Raw genomic sequence first — 13,876 nt, 5'->3', positions numbered from 1 at the left:
GAATGAGAACATAGTACCCATGTATTGTAAGTATGTGTCATTTGTAGTCGAATGATGCAACACATACGAAGTAGACGATTTTAAAGCTTGGCAAATGATGATTAACCTAATAGTTATGTTATTTATTAGTAATGATGAAATTACGTGACAAACGTTGAAATAATAACTGTAATTTTTGTACATGGATATTCCAATAGGTACCTATATATACAAGTAAATAAAGTTAAAAAAAACGGAGATAACATCTGGATCATACATTCTTATTGGAATAGGATGCTACGCCTTACTGAAAGTATATAACATGTTGTATCTACGGGAGAAAAAATAACGACAAAAAATATAAACACGTCAGCGGTGCGAGTGAGTGCGCATGCGCGCTGGGCCAAGGGGCCGGCGGGGTACGAGCGGGCGCGGAGTCATGCCGGGAGCCGGCTGCGGACCGCGAATGAGTCGCTAGTTGGATTTCAGAACATCGAACGGGCGGGCGTGTGTAGGATGGAGCGCTAACAACACCAAGCAGTTTTTTTCATTCCGCCTTCTAGCAGTGTTTGTTTATTACCTTCCGGCACACTTTCCGTAAATCCTTCTCGACCGTGGTGCTTTATAATTTTTGATTTCGGCGTTTTATTTCCTATCTTGTCCTAAAACGCCTTTCCGATTTCACGTCGAGAAGGCGGCCGCACAACTTTGAAAGCGGCTTCAAGAGTAGAATATCTACTCGGAACATCTCAGTATCAGCGCATCAAGCAATCATCAGAATGGTGAAGAAGATTTCAGAAGAGAGTGTAGATAGCGGTAAGTGAATTTTTATTTCTTATTGCGTGTCAGCGATGGTTGTATTATTTTGGAGGTCGTGATGGAACGGGGCGTTGTATTCAAGTATCATCATCTGATCCGTGGAAACATCTTTTTTGTCTTAATTATTTAACTGTTTTTTGTTCTTTTTTTATGTTTATTATTTAAATGTGCTTTACAATATTATAAAAGTTTCTACGTACGAAATCCCAGTAAGCACCGGCTTGCTGCGATACGCAGATTGAAATAACAACCATGGCTGACTCGCTACATTAATTTCTACTTCTCTACTAACTTTTTTAAACTGATTTATAGATTTTGCTTTATCAACATTGCTATTAACATTATCAGCTTTCGCATAACTTTAGTTAGATTTTATTTTTATCTTATGTATCCTACTGTTGTAGTCTGCTACTTTAGGTCCATCAGAAGTTATGAAGGGATGTCGTTACCTATTCCTTGTTATCGAGTTCATAAAGAATCAGTAACTAAGTTTAGTTGGAGATCAAAGGTGACATGTTGATCTAGAGATTCGCATTGGCGTTGGTTTAGTTTCGTTTAGAAATCTATATTGTCATATTTATTCACCAAAGTATCAGTGTATGCCATTAATGTTCTTGAATTCCTTGGCTTGATTGGAAATGCTGTAAAATTCCTTCAATGGTTAAGTTTATGATGATATATATGTTGCGTTTAGTGTATTTTATAGATTCTTCTCGTTTTGAGAATTTGCTTAGAATTTGCCGTCCGATAAAGAACATAAAATGCATTGCAAAACTGACCACACACAACCAGTTGCATTTTGCTCTCGCTAGGGTTTACGACTTAGGATGACGTGACTAGCGTTTCATTTATGACTCCATTTCAATTATTTTGATGCTTCATTTAGTTTCGTAGTTTCAAAAGGTTACGTTACGTTATTAAGTAGGTATAAATATAAGTACCTACCATTTGAAACTTGATCAGGTATTACGAAAACCTGGACGATTTCCATCTACTTGGCAGTAATTTGATATAGTTTTAAATGTCAAGAGTTCATATTCCAAGCCCAGAACGTTGACCGGCATCCGATGTATTGCATTATCTGCAGTTTTGTGTTTTCGCTGTACCTACCTATATGAAGGTAACTGGTTTTCAATTTTCATGTTCGATAAAAGAGAAATCCTTGATCATTTTCCATCTGTCGAAATCGTCATCATTATGGTGAGATTAATTTCTCAATGTAACGACTATGGTAACTTTACTATAAATAATCCTATCACTCATACATAGCTCTAGGGCATTGTCAATCTACAAATTTTATCTAGAAATCTCATACATTTTAGTTTTGCTTAATTAACCACCACAATATCATGAAATGACTCCATTATGTTTAAAATACCTTTTTTCATGCAAAATAGATTTTTTATTCGACCGGCGTTGTTAATTTATGTTTCAACTTTTGGACGTGTTTTTTGCAGTGTTGGATTTTATTTGTTTTGATATTCAGACTGATTCAGTTACTTTCTTTAAAAATCGTTGAAATGTTTCCACAGGGGCTTAAACTAATTTAAGACCCTATCTAAGTATATGAAGCTATTTTATGTGAATACAATTATTTCTAAATAAAAATCTGTTTCTTTTTTATGATATTTACATAATACTCCGGTGTTGTATTTATTAGCTTCCAGAATTGTTTAAGATTATTAGGTATAATTTACCAATTTGATAATTTTCAACGGTCTCAATTCAACATGGCCGCTGAAGCGAGACGCCCCAGCGTTCATTGTCAAGGTCACCCACTAACTAAACAAAACTGCGTCGTTGATTCGTACCGGCTTAGATAAGTCTTCTTTTACCACGCGATATTTTACCTAAACTTAAAAATGAAAAGTAATCGTAGTTTTCTTATTAGACATGTATAGATGTTACATGATTATTTCTACTTATTAAAAAGACTTTTTTGTTGTTTAAAAGTATCTACTAGTTTATTAAGGAGTATTCTTATCGTATAGCTATCAGTTGATGAAGAGTCAGTCAATCGTGTCTGAGTGAAACAGAGTAACCTTGACCGTGACGCAGCTCACGCCAGGTCCGCGGCGTAATAACGAACCCCGTTCCCCTCGCCACCTCCGCGTTCGGGCCCTCTGCAATCGATTTCTAACTCTGGTTGCATACGTCCCTTTGCGAATTTCCATTGTTATGTCGTTATCCTATATACCTAGTATCTATCAGATTGATTTGAGATTTATAGATTTCACGTCATAAACATTTCCACCTTTAGATGACGTCCATCAAATGTCTTCATTTCTATGCGGTGGGTGCTTGTAGTTCCGTCTAAATATGGAGCGCAGGCGCAAATTTCTAAATGAATATTATCTATATTAGGCATAGGGGCTGAATCAGTGAAAGTAGTTTGCTATGTATCGCAGGTAGGAACGCCCCCGTAGAAGTTTCACCGAGATATTATCTGGTTTAGTGCCAGACCCACTTGGCAATTTACTCAATACTATATGACCACTAGATCTAAATGATCTAACCGAGTCGACTTTGCTCCCTGAAGATAGTAATCGCAGACAGCGGGACCGTTTTAGAAAAAAAGATGATGTTGCCAGTATAAAATTGATGTTAAAATCTTGCAATCGACGACGTATTGCGATCTAAAAGGGGAATCTCCATTGTTTTAACCTTACCGGTAATATATGTTCGTTCAATCCTGAAATTTATGGAATTATTATGATGAAAGAGATTTACACCATTGTTATAGTTAGCAAAGCAATGAAGTGAATGGTACAGTAAGGGCATTAATTTGCATGCAATTAGAAAGTGACTTGTTTTTCGGCTTAGGGGTTTACAACAAAAGTATAATGGGCCTACGATCGGTAAGCGAGAGAGTGCATTCGTGGCCAAGCGTAAATGCCGCTAGCCAGATTAGAAAGTAGAAACCTCCGAGGGCACTGGTGTCGCGACAATTTCAGCATTAAAACAATGCAATTTAAATAGACCTCCAATCAATATATCTACAATCGTGCTCGTATGATTTGGCATGACGTGAGGAATAATAAAATGTACATAAATATACATCCATTTACATGACGATACAATTTGCGTAAATACACGATTATGTATGAGCTGGTGTTTTGTTTGTCTGATCGTTAGGTAAAGAAACACCCGATACTTTTAATTACTTATATAAAAGTATTATATCGGTGGTCTTATGTGAGCAATTTGTTTGCTTCGCCTACTTATTTGGGTCAGGTATTGTTCGGTGACCTCGTCTAAACGAGTGCCAAACTGCGGGCAGCTTGAGATGCTTCGGGAGGCGTTTAAGCTGGCGAGGTTCGGCTGTTACTGGGGTGGAGGTTGCGTAACTGCGCCACGTTGCCGGCCGGGTGCTCCGCCGTCGCCACGTGGTGACACGTTGTGCGTCACGCGATCAACACACGACGTCGCGATAAGTGTTCTCTTACAATGTTACATTAACATCTACAAAACTCATCAATTACGCCCAACATTGCACTGTTTTCGCATCGTAACTAATTTTGTTTGACTATTCTGTTTCGCTGTTCTTTGGATCTTTTAAAAACATTTGATCAACAAGATACATCAGAAGCCTTCTGCTTTGTATAAACTCAAGGAGCTGCGTGGGTAGTAACTTTATTACAGTCGAAAATGGGTTTGTGTATCACTCGATGAATCACTCAACTTAATACCTAAAACTAAAAGCTGTACGTGCGTGAGCTTTTTGTTTTGAACGCACAACACTTCTTTTGTTATCAATCTATTTACTCCTGAATATAGTTTACAAATAGTACTTTGCAAAATATAAGTCTTGTCGGTTTTCGTTAAATTGTAATGAAAAATTAGTACAAATTAAGCGCATAAACAGGAAGTTCGCATTGAATCGGGCGATTGCGTCCGTGGGCGTGCCATGAACCCGATAGTAACAATCGCACGTCTACTGCGCATTTGCTTCGCGCCAGTTGCTAGCGTATACCCACGCTGAGGTCATGGCGTGCAATTCATAACAGAGTTTCGTCTTTATCACACTCTTTAAGTACTTATACCATACGCGTAGACGTAAATGCCTACACATTATCAGCCATGTTCAAACAAATGCAGAACAGAAGCCTTCCACGCGGAAGAAGGGATATCATTATGAGTCATTTGTACGGAACAAGCATTGTTTCTCATCGGTTTCCTCGACGTCATTGCACTGTTATAGCTTTTCATTGCTGGCTGTTGAGGCGACGTTAGCTGCAATAATGCGGGTTACCCTTGCCGTGTTTGGCTTCGGGGCTTAGCCCTATAATCCTTAAAGTGTTGTCTAATAATAATCCTTTCTAAAGATTATGTCGCTAAGTTGCTGATAATCTTGATGCTTTATTACTTAATAAGAAAATGACATTGCAAGTCGACTCTACAACACTTAGCTACGTTAAATGACTTCTCAAGCGGCATCTATGTTTCACGCTGTGAACTAGAATGAGTATTGAAGAGGAGTAAATATGATAAGTTTAAAAAAGATTCAAGGCTTTACGCGCGAGAGATGAGAGTTAGATAATTGTTGTTATGTTAATTTGAAAGCTTAGTGTATCAGCTGAGTTGATTTTTACTGTCATTCCAGCTGTTCAAGTAGGATTCCAGTGTTGCAAGTTTAGTATTATCATTTAATAACTCGTAGTAGTGGTTTCTCTTATTATTGTAACATTTTTCTAATAGCCTTTAAACTAGCAAGTCGGCGGTAGAAATGATCGCGTAATGTGGGCGCTGCGTGCACGCAGTCGCTGCCGCCGCACCCAGCGTAGGTCGATGAACCGGCTTTGTTTGCCAACTCAGCTCGCTCGTTCATGTTCACGTCAGATTATTATTATTATCGGTGACAAGCGTGAGTAGCGTGACGTTTGCCAGAACATGCTAACACTGTTCCGGGGCCGACCCTCCCATTATGTCATCAGTCAGCCAACGGCAATTTTTTGCACAACTCTTCAAGCGTCAAAGCCCCGACTTTCAAGACAAAGAAATCCATTCGAATCGTTTTTCGCCGTGCGAAGTGCAATGTCAACAATTCTTTTTGTCATTTTTTGTGGTTGGATCTTATTAGTTTAAAGGCGATTAAAATAGGCTCATATGATCGCGCTCGTATTTACTAATAGCAGCACCTTGTTCACATTCACAAAGAGTTTTCGAAAAGTCAAACAACATGCAAAATAAGCATTATTTTAAAGCCAAACATAGTGAAAACGTTTCAACAATGGCTGGCACCAAAAGCAAAGTGAGAGCCGTCGGTAACAGCGGGTTATTGTATACAGCGGTATACGCATGCGTAATGGCTTGCGTTATTCATGTGGTCACAAAAACGGGGATGTCGTGAGCCACGGCATTCAGCGTTCAACTGGAGCTGTTACGACCTGTCAGCGTATTGCTCGGCTGTTGACTCTGCAGATGCGAAACGAAATGAATCCACAATGCCTTCCGCTGCAATCTTTTGGCTTTTTATTTTCGCCATTATCTTTTTGATGGATCGACAGGCTCTTTGGGAGCGATGTTCAATTAGCCGATTTGAGCATCAGCTGTAACGTATTGTCTCTTTGTTCAAGGGTCTGATTTATATTCAATGTTCCATCGATCTGATGAATTGTTATGGGCTTGTAGCTTCGTACTTATCTTCAACATTACGCATTCAAGTGTCATAAATTCAAAGGTTTTAATTTCGAAATAATTAAAATTGAAAAATATCGAAATAATTTTAAATAATTGTCTTCTAATCACCTAGGGTCTTCTCCATTTCGGGCAATTTTAAGGGGTTTGGCGTATACGACATTACAGCTTCTCGTTTTTATTATTACATTTTTATTCTTAACGCGTCTTGTAGCTTTATATACAAATTTTAAACAACGGGTTTCATTCTTGTCTCATCTATTAATTTATTTTGGTAAGCGGATAATCTACATTTTTGTCTTTATAGTTATTGTGACATGTAACATAACAAATAATAAACATTTTTTCCTTGTCCCTTAGGTGTGGGCCGCTGCAGCAGCCAATCTGGCAGCGAGCGCGAGTCGGATGAGAGTCCGCGCGGGCAAGAGCCGTCGGCACCCGTGCCCATCCCCGACAGTGAAGAGCTGCAGCGACGCAAGGAGGAGGCGCGCAGGAAGCGCCGCAGGAAGAAGCGATCTGGCAGCTCCGTCGTCACATCTTGTTTCCAAGGTAAGAGATGGTCTAATCATTGAAAGTTTACAGGGTGAATTAGTTCAAGAAGTTCCTATACCTCAGGTAATGTTGACGCCGATACATACTTACGTACAAGTCTAATCCGTGCCGACATAATAGTTACTTGGATAGCTGAATGGCTCCAGCAATAAATTCTTGAGTATATATTATTAATATAAAGTTGTACTTTACTTCAGCAGATGTGACAACGAGTTGGGTCGATAAAAATCTCTAACTACAGCCACTTGAGTCAAGTGGAAGTACTAATAACCACTGGACCAAACAATTAAAATCCACGCCACGCATTGGTGATATTATCGTTTAATGGACGTAATGTGACACGGCGCACTCAATCGATTTTCCTATTGAACATTCTAGACCCGAGTGTTACACCTAAGTCTATTTAATGTTTTGTATTGGGATAGTTCCAAAATATAACAGCTGCAGTGTTATATAATAAGACTTCTGCACTAATGTATTTCGGTTTGAGACTTAAGCTAGAATGTGTTGACCGAGGTCACTTTCTAAACATCTAGGATCTAAGTAGATTTTTAGAAAAGTATTGCGTCATCAATGACCCAACTTGATAAATGTTACTAGATCTTAATCTGATTCAGTTTTGTATTCACATCATTACAACCTTCGCCATTTGCGCGTATATTCTGTAACGGGAGTAAACCCACGTTCTCAAACCCCTCAAATGTTCCCCAGATCTGTACAAGTTAACGGGCGAGGTTCTCGGCGAAGGCGCGTACGCTTCGGTCCAGACTTGCGTGAATATCTACACGGAGCAGGAGTTCGCAGTGAAGATCATCGACAAGGTGCCAGGCCACGCCCGTGCCCGGGTGTTCCGCGAGGTGGAGACCTTCCACTACTGCCAGGGACACCCCAATATAATCCAGCTCATTGAATTCTTTGAGGACACAGACAAGTTCTACCTTGTCTTCGAGAAGGTTAGTCAATGCTCTTATACACATACATAAATTTCTCAATAGAGAGAATAGAATGGGAAATAGCCCATTGCGACAGGCAGAGACCGCCGAATTCCATTTCGTTCCTGATACACCATTCTGTTACGCTTTGATTACTTATAGTAAACAAATTAGAATCGGACACGGATAAGAAGCCTAATTCTGCAACAACAAGTTACACCGAATTTATTCCAATAGGGAGAAATGTCCGTCCTTGGTTCTCACTATCTTTCCAGATAATTCATTCACAGCATATTGATTATCAAAATCTAGAAAAATAATTGAAAGTAATAAATATACAATAATTAGTTACTTTCTTGATAAGTAGTTGTTGAGTACTTTGCCAAGTGGAATCGAGACTCAGTGGCGTCGTATGTATTACAGAAACTCTTACCATTATGAATATAAACACAGGGGGCCTACCGGCTAATTCGCCGAACTTCGGCGACTTGAAAACGATTCAGATAAATCGAAGTTCGGCGTTTGGTACCGGGTAATTTCCGATGTTCATTGCAATCTGGATGAAAATCAATCCATAGATAATAATAGACATATTAGAGGGGCGCATGATTGAACGAATGACTTTTGGTCTTGCGTTCCGTTGAGACATTTGGTAAACATTTAATATTTTATATCATTATGAAATGAAAAAATACAGACTTATTTTGTATGTTATTTTTATTAATTGATAATATTTTTAGTTAATCACTTTGTAAAGTCTTACAAATGTTTAAAACAAAAGGAAAATGCAACGACGGATTTTTCTTTTGCAACTGAAGTAATGAAACGCAAAAAAAAAAGAAAAATGACGTTATGTTATATCAGCTGATATACTTGAATTCGCGCCGAATGCAACAGTTTTATCTTCTCAGAATTTATACAATAACAACAATAACGAAAGAAATGTAAGTAAATTATTAATCTAGTAGTAGTAAGAAACAAGTCAAGAAAGAATAGTCACATAATGAACCTATTCATTGTTCAACAACTTAAATACACTTCTCATCAAAAAAATCGAAACACCTTGCAAGTTTACGTTTTGTCAGGATTATCAGAAAAATGTGTACATTTAGGAATAAATGTTAAATGTCGTTTAATAGTGAGTAATATGAGCTTATCAAATCTTAATGTTAATGTTCTAAATTTAAATGAATTTTTCATAGGTTTCGTATTTTGTTAAATGAGTCATTTTTATTCCGTATGGAGTATAAAGGAAATGGATAAAACAACACACGTAAATGAAAAAAAAAGCTAAAAAACGTTTAATTAATAACTTGTATTCCCTCCCCGAGCTCTAATTACTGCTTCCATACGGTTCTTCATCGATCGGATGAGAGTCACGATCACATGCTGTGGTATATTGTCCCATTCCTCTTGGATTGCATCTTGCAGCTGGCTAAGTGTTTCTGGGGCAGGATCTCTTGCTCGAATTCGTCTCTTTAATTCATCCCACAGATGTTCAATGGGATTCATGTCCGGGCTTCTTGCTGGCCATTCCATAATAGAGATATCGACTTCGTTAAGATAATCTCGTACGACGCCCGCGGTGTGAGCCCTAGCATTGTCGTGCATGAATATGAAGCCGTTGCCAATAAAATGTGCATAGGGCATCACATGAGGCTCGAGACACTCTTCGACGTACCGATGACAGTTTAGTGCAGGCAGACGTGGCCCAGACACGAAAGCAAGCTCTGTCTTACCGTCGGCGCTGATTCCTCCCCAAACCGTCCACGAACCGCCACCATAGCTGACCTTTTCTTCAATGCAGCATTGTGCATAGCGTTCTCCGTCTCTTCTGTAGACCTTGTTCCTTCCGTCGTTACCATACAGCATAATTTTACACTCATCAGAAAAGAGAACTTTGCTCCACTGTAGGTATGACCAATTTAGGTGCTCACGTGCAAAGTTAAGGCGCGCTCTTCGATGGTCTGCAGTTAATTTCGGCCCATTTGCTGGCTTATGCGGTACCAGTCCACGATCCTTCAACCTTCTTCTAATTGTAGAGTCACTTACAGCCACCCTTCGTACAACACGAAGCCGCTGCTGCAGTTGAAAAGCGTTAAGGCGTCGATTTCTTAAAGAAGTTGTTACAATAAATCGATCATCTCGCTCAGAAGTGACCCGATTCCTGCCAGATCCTGAACGGCGCGTGAACAAACCAGTCTCCCGATAACGTTTATAGACTCTATGAACAGATGACAGGCTTAGATGCAGTCTTGCAGCCACAACACGCTGACTAAGGCCAGAATCCAGCAATGCCACAACTTGGGCGGCTTCTGTGGGCGAAGTATCCATACGTTTTAGAAAAAAAACCTTTTTTCAGACGTCCCAAAGTCACAGTATTGAAATAAAAAACAAAAAGTTTAAGGATAGGCGCCAATTTTTAGTTTTTAAACGCTAAATGTACTCCAACCCTAAACACACATTTGTCTCAAAACAGTGATTCATTTCGTTTATAAGATAATCAAATGAAATTCTAATTTTGAATTTAGAATTTTCGCTTATTACTGTAATGGCCAAACTGCCAGCTATACATTTATGTATTTTTTTTCATCGTATGAATTCTTTTTTGTGTTAAATTCGGACAGAAACAATGAAAACGGAAGTGTTTCGATTTTTTTGATGAGAAGTGTAGTTTGTTGGAAACTTGTAAATGTATCTTTTTGTTTTTCTAGATCACCGATTTACTATCTACTAGATCTAGAGAGTCGGAGGCTAGACATGGAGGAGCGACTTGTTTCAGCAGTTAACAAGCTGGCTGGCTACAGCTGCTGAAGCTAATAGCAAGGCTGCGGATATGCAAACAGAGTTGCTTCGGCTGCTGCTGGAGGAAGCTAGGTGAAGACCAATAAAGGTAATTTACTCAAACTTATTAAAAATTGTATGGAATTGGAGCAAGTAGGAGAAGTTTATAAGGATCACGACACTTAGTGGTCTGTCCTTACTGCCTACCCCGCCAGGGATGTAGCATAAAGATTGTATTATGTTATATACCCAAATTTACCTCCTTGATTAGCATATTTTACTCCATACTATAGCAAGAATAAAGGCCAAATATAAATATCCTTATACCTTTGTATGTGCTACTTTATTACATTCCAAAATATTTTCTTTACATTGTATTTCATTCCATTAGAGTCGGCTAGTGTTCCTAAACTTTTAATTCATGAAGGACCACTTTACAAAATTTTTGCCTTGCCGAGATCACCCAAATAAATAAAGTAATAACTAGAGGATTATAACTAGTCTATAAAGACTATTACTAATGTACATGATAGACGTCATAAAAACTTTGTCATATTGTGACTGTTTATATTTCGCATGTATTTTATATGAATTAATGGATTTATTTATTACAGGTTAAAGAATAGCAGCATGACGATTCTCAAGAACGAAGACACTAGAGAAACTAAGTTAAAATACTTAAGTAAAAACATATGTACTCAATAAACTTGTATGAAAATATTTAAGCTAAAGTATAAGTACTCCATTTATGTTATTTAAGTGAAGTTGTATTTAATTTAAATACTTAAGTTTGGTCATGTTATTTAAGTGAGTTTGTCTAGGGGTAACATTAAAGTACATTAAAGACAAAGCAACTAGATATCATTTTACCAAGAACTATTTTGAAACAAAAATAATATAGCATCACGCTTCTATTCCCGAAGGGGTAGGCAGAGGTGTATATTATATGTATACACCCACTCCTTGCCTACTACTATCTAATAAAAAGATTTGTATAGGTGTATTGATGAAGATGTTGGATGCAATTAACTTATATTTCCATATTATAGTAAGAATTGGGAACAATATTATATTTGTAGTATGTTCTAATTGATTACATTTCTTTGATCCACCCGCAGGGCTTTTTTGACTATACTATTACACATTACAAATAGTCTAGTCCAATAAGGCCCCGCAAGCTTGTATTTATACAAAATAAATGGATTTATTTATTACAAGTTAAAGATAGATGGATAAACTACTTTATTAAGCACAATGGACACAAGATTAGAAAAAATGTATCTACTTGAGAGATAGGTTGGTTAATGAGAGGGGTGCAATGAAACAAATTATGTAATAACACAAAATAAATAAATATGCATAATGAAAATAGTTTATTTGATGTCAATAAAGAAAGGTTTGTTTAGATATTGTATTATTGAATAACAAATCTGCCACTTTTGATTACACCACACTGACTTCATAATTTACATTTCAAGGACCACACAAGTCCACTTAATGAACTTAAACATATTAAAATTAAGGAGATGTTCCTTTTCCCTTCTCAAAGTGCTGTTGTTCCAAATATGGTTATCTTGGCTAGCAGTCTAGCACTAACACTCCCATTGGATGCATCACAAATGTAATGCACATATCTCCATCACAAACCTGAAAATTAAAATATTTTTAGCGACTCAATCATAAGAATCAAAACAAATGTAGCTAGTTAAAGGCATGATTCTTACCAACATAACATGCAATGAATGGTAATACTTGCTATTGAAGAAGGCCTCTTCCCACTTGTGAGGTTGGATAATGGCAATGTGTGTGCCATGGATGCATCCAAGTACTCCAAGAAATCCAAATTTGTCATTAAAACCTCTGGAGACTTCTATATGCTCAGTTTTTGTCCGAGGAAACTTGATAGATTATCTCACGATTGCAGGCTGATTGAGGGCATTTGTCACTGTAATTATAACATACAGATATTATATTGGATTCATGTAATGTTGTAGTATAACTTTAATTATCAAAATATAAGGTAAAATATAACATAATATAGTAACCACCTACCTTAAAGTCGATTGCACAGTTGTAGAGCATTGGACCTTCAGATATGGTCCTAAGTCATGATACAAAGTCCGAAATGCATCTTTTGATAATCTAAAATTACCAATGTAGCTACTCTCTGAAACAAAACAAAATAGATAAGTATGAAATGATCAAAAATCGCTTCTAGTAAGTTCAGCAACTTTTCCTCTGTAAACATTGAGCCACTTGTCAGAAATAATGTTATAAATAGATGTACCTGTGAGAAGTATATACTGGCTTTTCTCTCGAAGTATCCTGCAATCGATTTGCTCAAGATTCTGAAGACATTTTCTTCCGCAGCAGCCCATAAAACGACTATCTCCATGACACTGTATTTAGGTATTTAAACACGAAAATCCACGCCGATATCAATTTATATTGATTAAGATGTTTCTAAAATTTGTCGCCCACCGTAAATAGCTCCTAATATTGGTGAAAAACAGTGAAAATAAGAAATTAAAATTGATCACGGTTACTGAAAAGTGCCCGGCTTCAACTGACACTTCCAATGGGAATCGGCTTCAGACGCCGAACTTCGATTTTTTACGCGGTAGCGATTTTAGTGTCAAAAGTACTGAAATCATTCGTTCAATCGGCTTGCCGAACTTCATGTGACGTCACGAATCGGGGATCGCCATCTTGGCTGTTTACGCGGTACGACAGAATCAAATCGATGTTCGATTTGCTCCAATCTGAATCGGCTTCGTCTTAGCCGGTAGCCCCCCAGGTTATCTTTTGACTATACTAACCTTTCAATATTGTCACAGCGATAGACAAGCTCTCGATAGGGAAATGCACCACTTTGGTATTGCGTTTTTTTAATGAAAGTGTTTTTTCAATTTCATTACATTTCATCATGCTGAATTGTTGAAAAGATAAACAATATGAATGTAAATTTTGGTATTGTTTTCCGCATGAGCAATACATGATATTAGCATAACAGAAGATGTTGTGAGCCGTATAAACGTACGCGGATTCCACGTCTCAATTATAATAATATAGTACAATACAATGTCATTATATCTTCGGTGGATTAGTCATTATATTAAAATATTTTGTACCCAGTTATAATTATCTTGAAATAAATACCGTGATAATTTACA

General features: G+C 37.6%; 1 protein-coding gene and 1 long non-coding RNA gene across 5 annotated transcripts in view; one reads left to right on the top strand and one right to left on the bottom strand.

Annotated features, from left to right (window-relative positions):
• LOC126366615 (MAP kinase-interacting serine/threonine-protein kinase 1-like) overlaps positions 1-13,876 on the top strand; it is a 64,871-nt gene that overhangs the window by 42,424 nt on the left and 8,571 nt on the right. For 2 of the 3 annotated variants that reach the window (XM_050009789.1, XM_050009790.1), the window contains exons 3-4: positions 6,796-6,984; positions 7,699-7,940. In XM_050009789.1, coding sequence (XP_049865746.1) covers positions 6,796-6,984; positions 7,699-7,940 — 431 coding nt within the window. Of the gene's footprint in view, positions 1-439; positions 796-6,795; positions 6,985-7,698; positions 7,941-13,876 lie in introns of those variants that run through there. The other variant, XM_050009791.1, reaches the window with a different exon arrangement.
• Positions 12,142-13,501, bottom strand: LOC126366679 (uncharacterized). 2 transcript variants are annotated; one of them, XR_007566372.1, is made up of 4 exons: positions 12,991-13,122; positions 12,756-12,870; positions 12,428-12,648; positions 12,228-12,350 (listed from the first exon to the last, which is right to left on the bottom strand). It is a non-coding gene; the product is annotated as an uncharacterized LOC126366679 (long non-coding RNA). The 2 variants fall into 2 exon arrangements; XR_007566371.1 differs by having other exon boundaries at positions 12,142-12,350; positions 12,756-13,501.

This window comes from Pectinophora gossypiella, chromosome 5 (assembly GCF_024362695.1).
Source record: "Pectinophora gossypiella chromosome 5, ilPecGoss1.1, whole genome shotgun sequence".
Taxonomy (NCBI): Eukaryota; Metazoa; Arthropoda; class Insecta; order Lepidoptera; family Gelechiidae; genus Pectinophora; species Pectinophora gossypiella.
The sequence above is the reverse complement of the archived record's forward strand: the minus strand, read 5'-3'. Positions and strand labels throughout refer to the sequence as shown.